The sequence below is a fragment of the Carassius carassius genome, chromosome 17, assembly GCF_963082965.1.
Source record: "Carassius carassius chromosome 17, fCarCar2.1, whole genome shotgun sequence".
Classification (NCBI taxonomy): domain Eukaryota; kingdom Metazoa; phylum Chordata; class Actinopteri; order Cypriniformes; family Cyprinidae; genus Carassius; species Carassius carassius.
The window spans coordinates 6,429,724-6,448,186 of record NC_081771.1 but is presented as its reverse complement, the minus strand read 5'-3'; the positions used below and the strand labels follow the sequence as shown (position 1 = coordinate 6,448,186).

The 18,463-nt window shown below is 33.5% G+C and overlaps 1 protein-coding gene across 1 annotated transcript; it reads right to left on the bottom strand.

Moving 5' to 3' along the window:
- Nucleotides 1-815: 815 nt before the first annotated feature.
- Nucleotides 816-17,806, bottom strand: camk1a (calcium/calmodulin-dependent protein kinase Ia). Its single transcript, XM_059570157.1, has 12 exons — nucleotides 17,690-17,806; nucleotides 15,608-15,718; nucleotides 8,478-8,609; nucleotides 6,801-6,875; nucleotides 6,516-6,654; nucleotides 5,935-6,061; nucleotides 5,633-5,708; nucleotides 4,652-4,764; nucleotides 4,303-4,381; nucleotides 4,091-4,178; nucleotides 2,889-3,060; nucleotides 816-2,168 (listed from the first exon to the last, which is right to left on the bottom strand). The coding sequence occupies exons 2-12, from the start codon at nucleotides 15,691-15,693 to the stop codon at nucleotides 2,077-2,079; spliced, it is 1,179 nt and encodes a 392-aa protein (XP_059426140.1). The 5' UTR covers nucleotides 15,694-15,718; nucleotides 17,690-17,806; the 3' UTR covers nucleotides 816-2,076.
- Nucleotides 17,807-18,463: the final 657 nt, after the last annotated feature.

Below are 18,463 nucleotides of genomic sequence, written 5' to 3'. Positions count from 1 at the left end.
AAAAGAACCTTAACCAATCAACCAATCAGCTCCCACAACAAGCAAAACATAGAATAACTGATAATCATGGACAGATAAATCATTTTGGTTGCAGAACTAAATCACTGTTGCGACAAAGTAGTTAATCAACATCTGGTCCAAAACCCTCAGATTAGGCAGAATAATTTAAACAGAACCTTATAAGTAACTGATTTGAAACAATCTACAACAAATAGTGCCTCACATGTGAAGCGCAATACGACACTCGACTCACAACTGCAACAGAAGTTGATGCCAGCATACTCCAAAAAGCATAAATCCACATAGCTCTCACAAATATTGTCTAAAATAGTGTTTTATTCATTATTTTTAATATATATTTACTGAGCTTGTTGCACTGCTTTATGAGATTGCTTTCACAGCAAAGGATACAATCTGCCTTAGATTTATGAGGCGTCTTAAAAGACATATTTTGGACCAGGAGTGTGCATCTGAATCCTTCTCACTAAACTTGGGCTTACATTTAAGATTTATGTATTTGAATTGTGTAATATTACCATTTATTTGAATTCCACAGACTTAGTGTAAACAAACTAATAAACTTAATGTAATGCATATTCGTCAGTCATGAATAAATGAAATGGATACGATTTTTTTTAACAACACACAAAAAAAGCATGGCATAGTTTATTATGAACTATTTGCATCTATGGAATTTTATTTAAATAATTCTATTCTCAAAATCTGTTCATTGTGGAAACAATTAAATTTATTCAGTTAAAATAAAAGTATGAATATGGTTAGCTAAAATGCACTCAATATATATTAATTTGACCTAATTTGATTTATGGGTGGTAAATATATAAAAAGCTTGGTTACTATATATTTAAAACACATTAGTATTATTGCAAAAATTCTCACCTGTTTCATTTGTCAAAATTAGTTTATTAAAAATGCTTCGAATTTGTCTTAATCTATTTATTGTGCAAACAATCAAATTTATTCAGTTAAAATAAAATAAGAACATGGTTAAAATATGGCTTGCTCTAGAACAACCAATATTTAATTAGTAATATGCATTCGATGAAAAAAATCTGATTTATTGATCATTAAAAATATAAACATGGTTTCTTAATATTATTACAGAAATCTTGCTTCTTTCATTTATGTATGATTGTCAAATATGCATGAATTTTCATGTTAAAACTGTAATTCAAATAGACGGATATTTTATATGCAAATTTAAAAACATGCATCTTAAATTAAGATCTAAATCAATTATTTTTTTAATGTAGGTTTTGGAACTGAGCTACAGATTACTTTTGCCCCATAAATCTAAAATTAGAAATATTTATTGGTGGATATTATCCAAGTATTGCATTTAATCTGGGTGTAAAAAAAGCATCTGGACTGTGAACTCTCCTAAGCCCTGTTCTGTCCAGACTCTTCAAATGAAGGTTTATACCCACAACAAGTTTCTGTGATCTCCGTTTGGAAATACAGCTTGGAAATACTCCTGCCCTGACTTCATATGCAGTTTTGTACCAGTCTGAACCAGATCACAAAATCAACACCACCTCTACCCATCAGACCTTACAAAGCAAAACCACAATGGATTAAGGCTTAAAAATAATATGATTATCTTTTTTTTTTTTTCATGAACTTCTCGTCTGAGCAAGTGGGGCTTATTAAGACACTAATATTTGTTGAGACATTGTATAACTAGTGGCTTTCCAAGAAAGTCCAAATTGCTACGGGGTACAGACCTGAACTTTTTCTTAAAAAAAAGAATGATAATAAAATAAACAAATAAATAATTAAACCTTCCATAAACATACAACTTAAACCTATTATTGTCTTTGGTTGGGGTACAGAAATAGTAATCAAATTAAAACGACAGAGGAGTAACTATCTGTCTATGATATACCCAAGTCTGAATGTCTGGAACAATTACGCTCTCCTCTCACGTCCCACCAGCAGCACTGGCTCCATCTAGTGCATGTTACCAGGAAAGCTCTGTGTTCCGGGTCAGACTGGTGCGATGGACGTGCATGGGTTCTGGGTTCCTCTAGGTTCTGCTGGGCTCAGAGTTCTGCTTCAGATCCTACTGGCTGGTCGGCAGCAATAAGTACAGCTTCTGAGACTGTCCCGATCGGCACTGCCTCGACGCCCATCCGCACTCGAGGAACCTAAACAGAATAGTTTGTATATATATATATATATATATATATATATATATATATATATATTATATATATATTAGGGTTGTCTGTTTAATGCGTTAACTTAATTAATTATGAAAAATTTGAAAGGCAGTTATCACACAGGTCCCGCCCCCAAACCTGTATGTCATCTCACATTTCATACAGGTGACTGTTGACAAATATGATGCAGGACAACAATAAATGCAGTTATTCCCTAAAATTCAAGATATTGGGGCAAAAAAGAAAATGGCCCTGTATGAGTTTTTGTCTCATATTTATATGATATAAACATATCACACCAGCTACTAGAGCAATATCACAGGAGTGCTATTTTTGTCACGAAGAACACGAGACCAAATGTGATTTTATACAACAGTTCAGTAAATAAGAAGTTAATATTGTGGTATATTTTAAACACTATTGTGGGTTTTTGTTCAGTTTTGTCAACGAAAATATTACCTAAAAAGCTACAGCAGAACTGGGTTTAGTTTCAAATGAATTCATGACAATAACATGACCTTGCTCATTATGTATGATCTTATCATGCTGTGGTCATTTTTCTTAAACTAAAAAAAATCCAAGAAGAAAACTGACACTAACTTCGCTTCCTTTGTTTACTTAACAGGTTGTATGTAATAAAATTGTCAGTTTATCATTTATGATGGATAGTATGTGACTTTTATTGGAGAATGATCTTAGGCTTACTGTTGTGGTCCTCCTCCTCATCCTCGTCCTCCTCGCGGTCCAGCTCTTTGGCGGGCAGGAGCAGGTGTCTGTGGTAGGGGCTGGTGCTGCTGATTTGGCTCGGCCCCTCTAGGCTGGTGCTCAGCTGCAGTCTCCTCATGTGTCTGACCACTGCTGTTGCGTTGAATGCTTGCTACAGGGACAAGAACAAGAAACAACGGGTCTCTGAAATATGTTTACAAGTACCTTTAAGAACATTTCAGTGAGATTAACGAAGAAATCTGTTACCATCTACTGTATACACATATAAACATATATAAGACCCCATGAAAACCATTTTATTTTTACCCAAATCCTGTTTTTATTTTTTATAAATTCCATTTTTATTCCATTCCATTTTTCTGGATTCAATTTCTTTTCCAGTTAAAATTTTTCTGTACTCCTTTTTAATGGTTAAACAAAATCTTATCAAAATAATAATAATCATAATAATAATAATTAACAGTAATTTATTATTATGATTATTAAGTTTAACAAAAATAACATATTTAGGGCCCTATGAAATCTATGTTATTATTATTTTCTCAGTTTCTGTGTTCATTTTAATTTTTTCTGGGTTCCATTTGAATGGTTTTATTAAAAACATATCTAATTAATTAAACTCATATAAACAACTTAATTTATTAAATTATTTAAAATAATAAGGCCCAAAAAGTTCCCTTTTTTTTCACAAATTATGTGTATTTTCATTTTTTTCTGGTAATCAAATGAAGGCATGAAACATCATCTTTAAATCAAATGAATATTATACAAACCCTTTCATGTTTTTGTCAAACAAAGTGCTACACAACAGAGGTTTCATGTTAAAATCGTGGAAGAAAAAAAAAAGAAAATTAATTAATTACGTTTAAATAATACTTGTATTATTAGTAATAGTAGTAGTGTTACATTAAGACAACCATTCTTTAGTACAATTATATATTTCTGTCACAGTTTCTTCAACTTGAAGAAAACTTTTATTTTGACGGGTTACTGTGAAGACCTTTAAGTTTCTGTGTTTAAGTAATTAAACAATAGTTTTTTGTAGTCATATAGTGAGACTGCAGAGGCCGAAAACATAACTCGGTTTATAGCAATTTATTCTTGGCAAACCAAGTAAGCCATATTTCAAAAAACAGTTGGGCTTGAAATGCAAGATGTGAAAAAATTGATGGGATTCTCACCTTCCATTTACTTTTGGCAAAGTTCTTCTTGATCTGAGCGCTGACAGACTCATGAATGTTCCTGTCGAGAGCCGTGTCTCCAGAAATCCTTCAAAAATTGGAGATGAGGGATGAGTGACTAATGCATTTTAAAAGAGGAAAAGGATATTATGATCGTAGACTAAGTCAAAAAAAAAAGAACACTTTTTTTTTTTTTTTTTAGTTAATCCTACCATGGGTGCTGTAAAGCCTGTTCACATGTGTATCTCACAGTCGGATCTTTCTCCATCAAGTGACTGATGAAATCCTTGGCTAGGACGGGATATGAACGATAATATGTTCGTCAGACAATATTCAAGCATTAAGAAAATGCCCAGGACTGAGCTCATCAGTAGCTCTGAGAAGCTTTTTCTTCACTATTGACAGACAAGTCGCATTCTATAAAAATGAACTCCGTTTAACATTGTTACATCACCAATGGTATTTTTATTTTTAAAAACCTGCTGTTGAGTCATTTGTATCAAGAGCTGGTCAAAATGATGGTACTGGATTATGATTCCATTAGCATGACTGAAGATGTACCTGAGTCAGAGATGTCGTCCCAGTACGGAGAGTCGAACTCATACTCTGCTCTGAGAATCTGCTCGAACAGCTTGGCGTCATTTTCATCATAAAACGGAGGGTAGCCACATAAACTGCAAAAGACATCGTTTTGTAATAACAACCAAACAGACTGTTAATTACTCCTCTTATTAGTTGGCCAATCATAAACAAACGAATAAATCAATATGAAAGATATAAACTTTTTTTTCTCAAGAACTAGGTATATAAACAAAACTAAAAAAATCCAATTTGTGAGATTTGCTAGATGCAAATGAAATTATGAGGAAAAAAGTGAGAAATGAGTTTATATCTTGAATTCTGACTTCCTTTCTCATGTTTTTATCTTGGAGTTCTGGCATAGAGTTTATATCTCACAATTCGGAGAAAAAAAAAAGTCAGAATTGTGAATTCGTATAATGTGATTCTGAGTAAAAAAGTCAGAATTGTGAATCTGTATAATGTGATTCTGAGTAAAAAAGTCAGAATTGTGAATTCGTATAATGTGATTCTGAGTAAAAAAGTCAGAATTGTGAATTCGTATAATGTGATTCTGAGTAAAAAAGTCAGAATTGTGAGATTTAGTTTTTTATTTCTTATTTTAGTGGCGTAACCTGGCTTCCAAAGAGCTGACCATACAGATAAAGAAATTATAAAAATTTATTCAATAATTAAATGATTTAAATAAATCATAAGTAAATATATAAATATGCACAAACTAAATGTTTCTTATATGACAAATACATAAATAACTAAATATGAAGTATAGATTTTGATTGAAATATTGATTTATGCTAATTTATTAAACATTTCTCTCTAAATAAATCAATGAATAAATGAGGATTGACCATAAATACAAATAATTAAACACATTTCATACATTAAATCACACCAAATAAATTCCTATAAAACTGACAATCAATCACAAAATTTCGGTGATATGACAGATCAAGAAATACTCACAGAATATAAGAAATCACTCCTATGGACCAACAGTCTACAGCTTTACTGTACGGTTTTTGTGCCAGGACCTCTGGAGCTGATTGAGAGGGTGGGAGAGACAGAGAAGCTTTCAGTGTTTCTTTTTTTTCTCTGTTTAGTTCACTTCCCTTTTGAGCTTGGGCAGCATCAAAGAGGCACTTTAAAATGCTAGCACTTGACATTGCACAGCATTTCATATGACTGCGAGTCTCTAAAAACCAATAAATTACTGACCCTTGCTAAAATAGATTGAAAAAGGCAGGAAAAATAGCCCTCATTCGTACCTACGTATCCAGGTGTTCCACAGGCAGTTGACATCACACTTCCCGAGTCCTCGATCTTAGACAGGCCAAAGTCACTGATCATGATATTGGAGTCCTCCTCCATACTATAGTACAACAGATTCTCTGGCTGCACAGAAAGAGAGTCAACAAATATCAGCTGAATGTAATTCCCCCCGAATCACTTTAAATCAAATCATACCTTGCTACATTTATGGACATCCATTGGTGCACTCTTTTTCATATGCATAACACTGTGTTATAATCAGACTTGACAACTGATAAATCATATACCTTAGTTTTTAGGTAGCATTCTGTGCAGTACTGTACACTTGTATTCCGTTCCAGCCTATTTCTGTCAAGTTACATTGCACTGCCTACTGTCAAATCTCAATGGTCTGATTTTCAGCTCCACACAGCTAAATATTAAAAATTAAATACTTCTGTCAATGATTTTGTCCCTTCCTAGCAGCATTTGGCTTTCAGTGAGGACAGAAAAAAGATTGCATACTGAATAATTTTCAGATTTACACCTGGTTAGAAAGGCAGTGTGTAATTATATGGAAAGAATATGTAAGCATTACCTTCAAGTCTCTGTGCACAATGCCCATATCATGCAGATACTTGACCGCATCTAAAATCTGCCGAATGAGTTTGCTGGCATCTCTTTCTGTGTAGAAGCCTTTTTCCACAATCCTGTCAAAGAGCTCTCCCCCCGATACACTGTGAAGACCCACACAAACAAACTACAATTAGCACCTTTACTATAATCCCACAAGCGTTCAATTGACACTGAAAATTAAACCAGCATCAGCCTGTATCTTTTATACTTATGTTTGATGTGGTTGCGAGTGCTGAGAAAAACTCACAGCTGCATGACCAAATACAAATGCGACTGACTTTCAAAGATGTCTTCCAGTGAAACAATATTCTCATGTTTTATTCTGAAAAAGAAAACAGCAATGATTAGAATCTAAACTGGCAATCAGACTTACTATTTCAGCTAATGGACAGTAAAAAGGCTTAGGATCCTTACATTAGGGACCAGAACTTGCAGGATCCAACTTGCACAACCTGCAGATTGATATTTTACATTGTGTATATGTTGATTTATTACACTATAAGGCAGTGTTACTTTTGTATTATTTTTTATACTATTATAAAATAAAAATATTTGTAACTTTAACTGAATTTCAGTTTAACAACTTATTTATTTCAATAAGTTTCCATAATATTTATGTTTTTTTAAGTTTCAGTTTTTGAATGAATTAATGAATGTACAATTGAACGAATGAATGAATAAATAAATACATTATATTTGCCATGTGTGCACAAATACACGGTGAATCTCTGTCATTTATTTTATTTTATTAATTATTATTATTTATTTATTATATGATTAATATAATATATCATGATTAAATATAATATATCATATATTTATTATATGATTTTTATCATCTAATTTCAAACGTATCTACTGAAAATATTTTTAATAATTTTAGTTTTAGTTTTTTTCTTTTCTTTGGATTTTTATCATTTATTTTCAAATTTCTTTAAATACTGAAAACTATTTTATGTTAATAATAAAAATAATAGCTTTTGTTAACAATAACAGCACTACTGTGAGGAAATGTAATATGCATGTGAAAGTCACTGCATTGCTCTAAAGATCTTTTTATACTCTATTCATGATTGCTTTCCTTCCTTCTTCACTATTTTTAATGCGCTTTCTCGTTCTCTTTTGTGAAACTACACCGGCTATACTCAGATCAGACATTAATAACATTTCGCTCTATCCCCATTTGACTTCCACTCTTTTGGTTTCTTGCCTTCCATTTGACTACAGTTTTTCACACCAATGGTGGGGTTCTCTCTCTCTTAATTCTATCCCTATTCCTCCTCTTTGGTCCCTTTCTTTCTCTCTTTCACAATACTGCTGCGGGGAACCTCCATACCATCTCAGCCTCTGTGTGTGCTGTTGCCCTGGCAACAGATTCACTAAAAATAGGACTATCTCCAGTACTCTTGACATTTCTGGTACACACTTCTACGATCTCTAAAGCTAAAGCACATTTTTGTGGCACAGACAGCATTCACAAGAGCTTTTCTTCTCTCAAAGAGCAATCTGGCTTTTAAGAGGAAAAGGAAGAGACCTTTCAGCATCTTGACTGACAATTATCCTTAACACTACCTCACAAAGAATCAAGCTCTCGACTGCATCCGTCCTATATCGGCACATAAATCATGACATGGTTTCGCTTGATCTCAAACAGTGCTGTTATCTGTAAAGAGTTCAGTCCCAAATACTATGGTAAAGGTGTGCTGCAGACTACAGGTTCCTTCTCTTTGGCTTTCTCCATGTATGATAAATATATGCTATCCTGAATTAACAAATACAAAAATTAATTATCAGATTAAACCAGCCTAAAGCCAAGCTGGTCCTCAGCAGGTTTAGATTGTTTATCTGCCAGCAAGCTGTCCATCTTGACTATCAAGCTAGGTTTTTATTTTTATTTTTTTATGCTGTAATAGCCGGTTCTGACCTGTGTAGCACAGCAATCTCATTCTCAATGCTGTTCTCCTTTCCCTGCAAAGCTTTCTTAGGGATGCATTTAATGGCCACAAGTCGCTGGGTCTTCTTCTCCTCAGCCAGGAACACCTCAGAGAACGCACCTCTGGAGGACAGAAAAGATGGAATTAGTGTTATTTGATTTTTAACTTCCCCCAGTGGACCTCTAAGTTATTGTAGCTAATATATTGACCAGAGCTGCATTTACCAAAAGTAAATGCACCCACGGCCTCTACAATCAAATTAATTGATCGATATTTCAAGATAATTAACATCAGTCAGTAAGCATAATCAAATCTGATTATTTAATAAATATATATTTTTGATAATGGTAATTGTAAATATTAACACCACTGATTACATTGAAAAGTTTTAAAGAATTTTAAATATTTATTGTAAACAGTACATGATAAAAGCTGCAATTGCAATTATTATTGTGTGTTATGTTTTCCACCAATATATGATATAAATCTGGAGTTTGCCAGAAATATTTAGTTAAGAATAACAACGAGGAATAAACAGCATAAAATAACATATATGCTACCTTTCAAAGGTTTGGAGATTTTTGATGTTTTTGAAAGAAGTATTTTATGCTCATTAAGGCTTTATTTATTATTATTTATTTATTATTATTATACAAAAAATGTACCAAAAACTGTAATATTGTGAAAAATATATATTAATATAATATATTTTAAAATGTAATTTACTCATCCAATAAAAAGCTGAATTGTCAGCATTACCTTCAGAAATCATTCTAATATGCTGATTTACAGATCAAGTTAATTAAGTTTATAATGAATAAAAGTTCAATAAACTGCATTTAATGAAAAAGAAATCTTTCGTAACTCTATAAATGTAGTTACTGTCACTTTTGATCAGTTTAATGCATCCTTACTGAATAAAAGTATTAATTTCTTTAAAAAAAAACTCAGTAGGCCTTGTGTAACTCTAAAAAGTTAATGCACATAAGTTTTTCTACATTACTGATGGATTGAAAGTAAATGCACTGATGCATTTTTACCCTTCAGAGGTCATTCAACTCTGACTTTGTTGTGTAACACACACAAAAGGGACGTAACCGGCACTGATGCCTTTTCCAGAGTAGCTCTCTTTTTTGTGTGTGTGTTGTTTGCACAACAGAAATATTGTGAGCGGCAGATATTTTATCAGGCCAGACTCTTCAGGTGGGGAAAGATGAAACAGTGTGCTGTACGTCTGCATCCTCCAGAGGGACACTGGTACTAGTGCCAGAAAAAGACAAACAGTACAAGCTGTTTAATCATCCAAGGAATGTTTCCATGTGTTTAAGCATCTGGGTGTGTGTTTTTTTCCCATTTCGATCATCTTTTCAGGATTTTACAGGTTTTTAGACAAAGCACATTCATTCTCGTTCTCTTCCTTAAACACAAAGCCTGTGTGTTAAAACAAGCACTGTCATGTATAATCTATCTGTCCCAAACACACACTCCCTAAACTCCCTTCTTAATCACAGAGGGAGCAATTAAACATATAATTTGCCACTAAGGAAAAGAGAAATAAACAAGCCAGAGAATAAATGGACAGTAGCGGAAATTTTGTTTCCTCACTTCCAAGACTAAATTTTATATAGTGGTAAAATCCTAATTATGATTTCAGTCTTATTTTAGATGTCTCATACAATTCAAAAACAACATCCCCTACACATAAATACAGATACCTAGCTAACAAAAATACACTCTTGAAAATAAAGGTGCTTCACGATTTTAAACGATTCCATAAAGAACCTTTACAACCACAAAAGGTTCTTTGTAGCGAATGAGGATAGTTTCCATGAGGATGATTTCAATTAAAAGGACCTTATGATATGTTGTTGTTGAGATAATAAAAATAAATCGGAAATCTCCAATGACCTGGAAGCCATGCTGTAGTCATGATCATGAGTCATGATCACAGCAGGGTCATTTAGTGAGAGAGAGCAGCTCAACAATGCTTCAGCTGTCAACAAACTTTTTACTGGACTCGTATCAAAGACTTCTCAGACTGCCTTAAGTGGAAAGGGGAAGGTGCAGGGGGCAAAAAGGAGGCTGCGAAGAAAGAATGAAGGGAAGAAAGAGAGATAGAGAGGAAATGAAGAGAGCGAGAGCTGTGCTGTTGCCGTGAGACATGGGGTAATTAAGGCCTCCCGTGGCTTCCTGTGGGTAAAGGAGGAGGAAGAGAGGAGACAGAATGGAGATTAGGAAATTATACAAGACAGTCGATGTGGGTGTTTGGGTCTGTAAATAAGGAAATTGTTTAGCAGAGACATATAGCTGATGGAATGCCTTACATATGTAACAAGGCCAATCATTTTCCAACAGCAGCTCTGTACACTAAAATAGATTAAAAAAAATGCTCATGGTGTAAAGTGTTGGTCTAGTGAGAGCTTCATAATCATGGAGATATTATAGTTTACATGTCAACAAAAAGTGAAAAAAAAAACATCAACAGCATGAAAGGAAAATTTATAAACGTTCATATTCATATTAGCTTTATACAATGCTTATATTACATTACACTTTTTATGTTTCATAAAATGTGGTACAGCAGTGTTGAGAGACTCTTCCTTTTAATTTGAAAGCATTATTAGATTAGCTAAAAATATTTAAGTGTGAAGAGGAACAATAAATTACGGGAAATTTGTCTGAATGTATGGGGCCAGTCATTATATGTCCATTTTCTGATATCATAAAACATAAAAATAAACTTTTTTTTTTGGTGTTGCATTATACTTACTGTTAATTCTTATATTTTCAATAACTATAAGAATATAAGTAATTTAAATCTAATTTATTTAATAAGAGCTTAAGCCTCTGAATTCTCTGTTCTCTCTCTCTCTCTACACATACACACATATATACACAAAAACACGCACAAATATATTATGATTTTTTACAATGTCTAGGAGAGTTATTCAAGTAATATTGATGCTGCATTTCATTTAACCACTGTACCTGACCTGGAAAATAATCTGTGAAGCAATAATCCAGTCATTCAAAGATTTAGTGCCGGAACACGAGACATCTCTCATTATGATGTTAACTCCAGAAACAACTCAGCATTTTATCTAGCATGCCTTTGTCTGCCACAATAAATTATCAGTTTAATTTGTTACATTAAAATGATTAAATACATTTTTGTTCTCTGCAAATAATGATAAAATTGATTGATATCCCTTGTAAAAGGAATTTAAAAACTCACTCTGAATCACATATTTTAACAAGATGTCACTAATAATTGAATAAAAATTCAGCATGAGTGGCCCTGTTTTCTTTTTTTATGGATGTTTTCTAAAAGAGAAGGTTGTTTGGGGAGGTTTTTCTGTAGTTTTAGATTCCCTTAGAAAGCTGTATAGATTTGTCTGTTACTACTGACAGAAAAGCAAAAATAATAAATAAATAAATAAAAACATCATACCAACCTCATTTTGTTTAGGAAGACTGGGAGTTTAAATCAACAAAGGGACCTTTGAAAAAAAAAACAGCTCTGAATTCTCATTCATCTTACTTCTGTGACACACACATAAACATAAACCTTTATAAAAAAAAAATATAATTAAAAAAAACATATCCTGTCACCATAGCAAACAGTATCCTTTGACCTCTTCTGCCCACTTTGTAAATATGATGAACACTATAAATGACTAAAACAAAAAAATCAAAGTCAAAGTGATGTTTGAATTCTGTAAGCTTTGAAAGAACACAAATATAAACAGTCACATTTTGTTTCCCAAATATGACTGTTTTCAGACAGCAACTCTGATAAAACACTGAAATTTCACAAATTTCAACTATAAACCTCTTGTCAACAGACCTTCTTCTTACAAAAACAAGATAAGCAAACTGTTATATATATTAGTTAGAGCAAAGACTTAAGCACTCATTACATATCATAACAAAGTCTTCAAAGTACCACCTGTTCTTAATTATGTTAACAGCCATGTACATTTGTATAAAATACATAAATTACAATATGGAAAACAACCAGAATGGATAATGCTTACAGTTGCAATTAACTGTTTTGCGATTAACAACTCTTATCTCTTTTTATAGCTACTCCAAAACACACATGTACCACCTACCCAAACATTAGTCTCTCGATATACTGTAGCAAATCCTGAATAGTCTACTAAAATTAAAAAGTCTGTAGTGTCCAATTGTAAAATGTTTTTCATGTTTTAATCAAAATCCAGGTCTGCAGTGAGATAAGCCAAAGCAGATACAATTTCCCCAGAATAAATCAATTGACTCCACTCCAAAAATTCACGGATAAACCAATTCCATAATCTACTTTAGAAAAGAGGCTTTCTGTCAACATATACAGTTAAATCCTCTGAACAACGCCTTACTGGCAAACTAGTCAAAACCGCATGACACTGTGAAAACAAAGACAGGTTACAGATTTGCCTATGCAGAGAAACCGTTCCATTTTCTATCTACAGTTGCATTAATGCAAGATTAATTGTGCAGAACAGACATAGAGCACTTCTTGACAGAAATCTTTTGAGTCATCTTGCTAAAGATCAGCAGGCTAACCTTTCCCACAATATTTACAAGTTGCTTATGCACTGCTATTGATACAACATTCCTCAAGAAAGGTCTCCTTGAAGTTTTGGAGTTTCCCATGATTCATCACTCTCTTTCTCTCTGTTTATTTCTGCTGATGGGGCAGACAGGTCCCAGTTGCAGCAATCTTGCCTACTACACAGTCCGCTTCAGTTCATTCAGCTCTCTGTAGAATTCGTTGTTTGCCAACAAAAGAAGACAAGCATGGACTTTGCCTCCCTGCACAAAGCTAAAATTGCTTATTGACATTGATAGTTCCATTGTACCATTTACAATTAACTGCACTGCTCATTCAACTTAATACAACTATAGTTATAGTGTGTTCACTGACCATCTGATGGATGGAAGTGTCTGCCAAATGTTTATATATAAATGTCATGTACAGTAATACTATGCAAATTCTGAGAATCAGATTGCTAAGAAAGAAGTCATGTTTGCAAAGTTCAACGTGATTCATTTATGAAACGAATTGTGTAAAACCATTCTACAAAAAATTGTCACATTCAATTCAGTGCAACAATTTATGTAACACTGTGTCTACAATAGAAGTGACAGACGTCACATTGCTTAAGGCAGTCAGCACTGGAAGTGTCGAAGCTGCAAGTCACCTTAGGAACAGATCACACAAAAAAGAAAATTCTGTCATTATTTAAGGTGCTTAATATTTGAGGAAATTGCAAAAAATTATCTGATGAAAAAAAAAAAAAAAAAACTTTATTTCAAAAATAAATCTTCTAAAATTATAGCCTACATGTCTTCTTTAAAGTGACTTTTGATCAGTTAAATGTCAAATTAAGTATAAATTTCTTTCAAGGAAAAAAATCTCACCGACTCCAAACTTTTGAACAGTACAGTGTATAATATTTACAATTAATAGATATAAAGTAAAAAGCGTACTCGTATTAAAAGGGAAATTAAAGTTTTTGGAAAAAATTTGTTACAATAATAGAAAAGTGGGATCTTTCAACTAAAGGGCATTGCAATTTTCCACAAGGTATCCACCTCTAAACAAAACTGCACTTGGCCAATTTTTACACCATTAAAATGGTCTCCGTCTGTTTAAGTAGACATTTATTTGCCAGAAAAGGCTGCAAAGGGGTCCGAACGTTATGCTGAAGGTATAAAGGGCTGAGGTTTTGGTACAACAAAGGTCAAGACTGACAATTGCTCGACAGTGATGCTAAGAATGTATCTCTGGTGATCGTGTAGCATGCATGGCTCCGAAGAAGTGGATTTAACATGAGGCTGGCCATGTGAACTCAAGCTGAAGTAAGCATGCCCAAATGATTATGTTATTCCATCTGAAATAGCAGTCATTCTGGCCTCAGGAGGGAAGAGACACTCATAACAACCCCCTGATGAATATTATATGCTTGTGTATGAGTCTGTGTGTGCATGTCTGAAGGTTTCATCACAGCTCTAGTAGTGACTTTCCCCTCAGCAGTGCCTTGGAGGTTGGCGATGTGCTTCCTAACCAGCATTCGCCGTCCTGCTTCTCACGTGCTTCGTGAAAGATCTTGCGTGAGTGTCGCTAAGATTCGGCATGGCAGATCAGTCTGTCCATCTGTTTATCCCTCTCCCTGGCTCCCATCCTCAGCCTTGTCAGCCAAGATGCGCCGAACGTGACAGTAAAATGTACACACTCTGCCCACGCACTATAAATATATCTGCGAACATAAAAGGGCTAGTGCACTTAGGGTCGACGAGCACTCTCTTGTCTTCTACTACGACTGGCTTCATGAATAATAGAAGCAGGTCTACATCACTTCAAAACAGAAATGTTGTTGTTGCTTTTGTAGGAAAGCATCTGGGAATAATATAAATGCTAATGTAAATTGAACTAATTCCCAATATTGACGGATAATGAAAGCCCTGCTGCGTGCCACACCGAGGTGTCATTAATCACACCCGGCAAAGTGAGAAAAAAAGCAACTGCTCCAAAAGAACATGGATGAGATCTGTTTCTGATGCCACTCAGTGCCAATATAATCTGAATATTGTTTTCATAATGCCAACATGACATATTGTTATTCTCAATTGACTAAAACAAATGAAGGGGATCTACAGAGCTACAAAAGAAGATTGGGAATAAGAATACTTGTTGATACAGTAGTTGCAAAACGTCGGATGGTAGAATGATTTCCATACAGAACTAAAACACTGTGAAGACCTGATTTTCCTGTCATCATGAGTTTTGTGTGGTTTAAATGTCCTTTTCCTAGTGTATGAAATCACTCAAACCAAGATAATTATCATTGTTAATTGAAATAAATCTAAAATAAAATATTTTGGAGCATAAAAACCACAAAAGTGACTAAAACAGAAACTGAAATAAAAATAAATTAAACCTAAATAGTAATGAAAGCACAGATCAAAATTAATAAAATGAAAACTGAAAATATAAACATAAAATCTAATTAAAAATATGAATAAAACTAAAATAGTATAAAAATAATAAAATAACACTTGTTTCTGGACACTTTCATTGTAAATCAAGCAAATTAATTTATCAAACACTCACGTCCCCAAGACCTCCTTGAAATCATAATTTTCCTTGATGTCAGAGGTCTTCTTTTTCCATCCATTTTCATCCTCTCCTAAAGGCATTGTATAGTTGATTTCCACTCAGGAACTTAAAAAAACAGAAGTAGAGATCAATGAATAAATCAATAAAATACATAGAAACAGAAAAAAAAATAACTTGGCTGTATTTAAGAAGTGTTTCTGGTTTCATGGTTTTTATTAAATCTTACTGCAATAGTGTGGCATTGTTCAGGTGTGTATTACAACATCACACCGCCACTGAAGCCTGCATGTGTGAATGCCATCATCATGGTACCTGTTAGTCTTCTCAGTGCAGGAGAAGATGGGCCAAACCAATAGTTTGTGGTTGAATAAGGCATTTTATTTAGCCTAAGCATCTGCAGGGACTTCTTGAGCACATTGTCATCTGTAAGCCAGTGACCAGTTTTACTATTTATAGATTTTGAGATACATTTTTTATAGGCAAACTATATTGATTCTGTTATCAGGATGATTAAAATCTTATTAAAAAAAAAAAGAGAAAGTAATGCATATTCACATCTTCATGAAAAAAAAAAACATTGAAACTATTTTGATACAAAAAATATTTGTTTAAAACTAATGTATTAGCCATTCTAAACTCCACAAGTCTTACCTTAAATCCCCAAGAATTTCCTTCACATGAAACTATTGAGTAAAAGCATAACTGTGATTTACACAACTATTAATGCTCCTCAACTCAGTTTAATTGACACACACTTACTGATGTTTCCAACAAGCTCTAGGGTAAATCACATGACATAGTACTGTACATCATGACAAAGCTCCTATTGTTTTATAATTTTCTGTAATTATGATTAGTCATGTATTTTTATTATACATGGCAAATTTGTTCATTATTATGTATTATGTATCTGTTATTCTACAATTTATTAACTTACAATTAAAATGACTTGCTTTTATATCAGTCTTTGGTCATTCCTTATTCATTATAATCTGTTGTCAAATCAATAATGTCATTGTGACGAGTGGGGCGGGGCCGAGGGACGTGGGAACGAGGAGTGAGGCCGGTGGAGTGATTGGAGATGAGCTACACCTGCGACCCACAACTGGTCTCGAGTCCCACGTAGGAGATGGAAGGATATAAAACTGGAGCGACGACAGTGAAGGACGAGAGAGGACCAGGCCTGGGCTTTAGTTTATGTTTTGTGTTTATTTTGTGATTATTAAAGTTTCATTTGATTGTCCGCCGGTTCCCGCCTCCTTCTTCCGGATGAATACGAAGTTTTTATTATTACAGTCATCTTTAAAGACATTTAAAATAGATAAGCACTGGTCACATGATACGTCTGATTGTTGTAATTCTGGAACTTGTACTTACATTAAATATATCATGCATATAACATAACTTTTATCCAGTCAACATTCAGTTAAAGTACAACTTAAATTTTTTATATCTGTGCAACAAATTACAAAAAGTAATTTTATTGTATTATTTTTGGACCTGGTACCAAAGCAATGTGTGTTTTAACATGTATTGTAATTCCATGCTATATCATGGAATATGAATATGACAATCATTCAAGACCATGCAGTAGGCTACCTAATTACTTTTACCAAAGGAATAAACATACGACAAAAAAAAAAGAAAAAAAAATCATCTGTTATGAACAGCTGTTCCACAGATGAATTGTAAACATGCAATGCACAAAACCCCTTATCAGTAGTGCTCAGCATCTCGAGTCATTAAACAAGCAATGCGCTGTGCCAGTGGATGCATATTGTTCGTGTATGAGTGTGTGTGTGTATTCAGACACTGCGCATAGATGCGCATGCAGGAGTCTGTTGCTACCTGTACTAATAATCTTTTAAGAACAGACAACGAAGCATTACCATGAATTGACTGAAAACAGATCGACGTTATTTTACACAGAATTCTAATATGCAACATGGACTTGTGTATTAACCACATCATGCATGAAACCTTGCAGTGGCATTGTAGAAGATTCTGATACTATATTAAATCAGTTCATACACTTTAACAGTTAACTTCGAGGAAAACTTAAAATAAATGCGATACCTGATCGTCTGCTCCTACGGACGGATGGATGGTCCTCTTCTGCCTCTTTATCTATCTGCAATTCTCTTTCGATGCAATAGTTGCGGATCTACCCTGACGTCAAGCAGCGACTGGAGGAGGTGTCTTTCATTTGACAATATAACGATACAGTCCGGACACTATGATACTATTCCCGAGTGCCAAATAAATAAATAAATAAATAAACTATAGATTTTTAAACTATTAAGTTTTGTACGTAGATGTGTTTTGAAAACGCTTGCTGGATCACAATGGCAGGACATTAAAAAATTACAGTCAATAGGCCACATTAAACAAATAAGTAAATAAATATCCTCTCAAAACTATTTAAAACACGTACATTTGTGTCACCTTTTGTACATTTTAAATTTTCTGAAGTCTGAAGTTTATATATATAATTAATTTATGTCTTATAGCTAAATCTTATTTTAATAAATGATGAACTAAAACGCAAAGAGAATTAGCGTTTTTAAGCAAATAATGGGCTTCCCTGGGAATTTTCATTAAGTGTTTAGAATGCAGCATCTTATTACAATCGTTCTAAATGTTCTTTGAAAGTAATTAATTAATGAAAAAATGGATGTAATGTATGTAATTGCATATGTAATTTTGTTAATAGCAATTATTTAGTAGGCCTATAAAAGTAGCAGTTTTAATTATTATTATTAATCATAAATATGTTAAGTTTAATTGATTTTCTTCTTTATTTTGCTCCATTAATTTGCTTTTATATCTATATTTATATTTCGTCCTTCT

Excerpts from the sequence above, each read along its gene's own strand:
- camk1a (XM_059570157.1), bottom strand. The coding sequence starts at position 15,693 with ATGCCTTTAGGAGAGGATGAAAATGGATGGAAAAAGAAGACCTCTGAC. Across the intron at positions 6,062-6,515 it reads TTGTGCACAGAGACTTGAAG|CCAGAGAATCTGTTGTACTA; the intron begins GTAATGCTTACA and ends CTTTCTGTGCAG. Across the intron at positions 3,061-4,090 it reads TTGCCAAAAGTAAATGGAAG|CAAGCATTCAACGCAACAGC; the intron begins GTGAGAATCCCA and ends TTGTCCCTGTAG.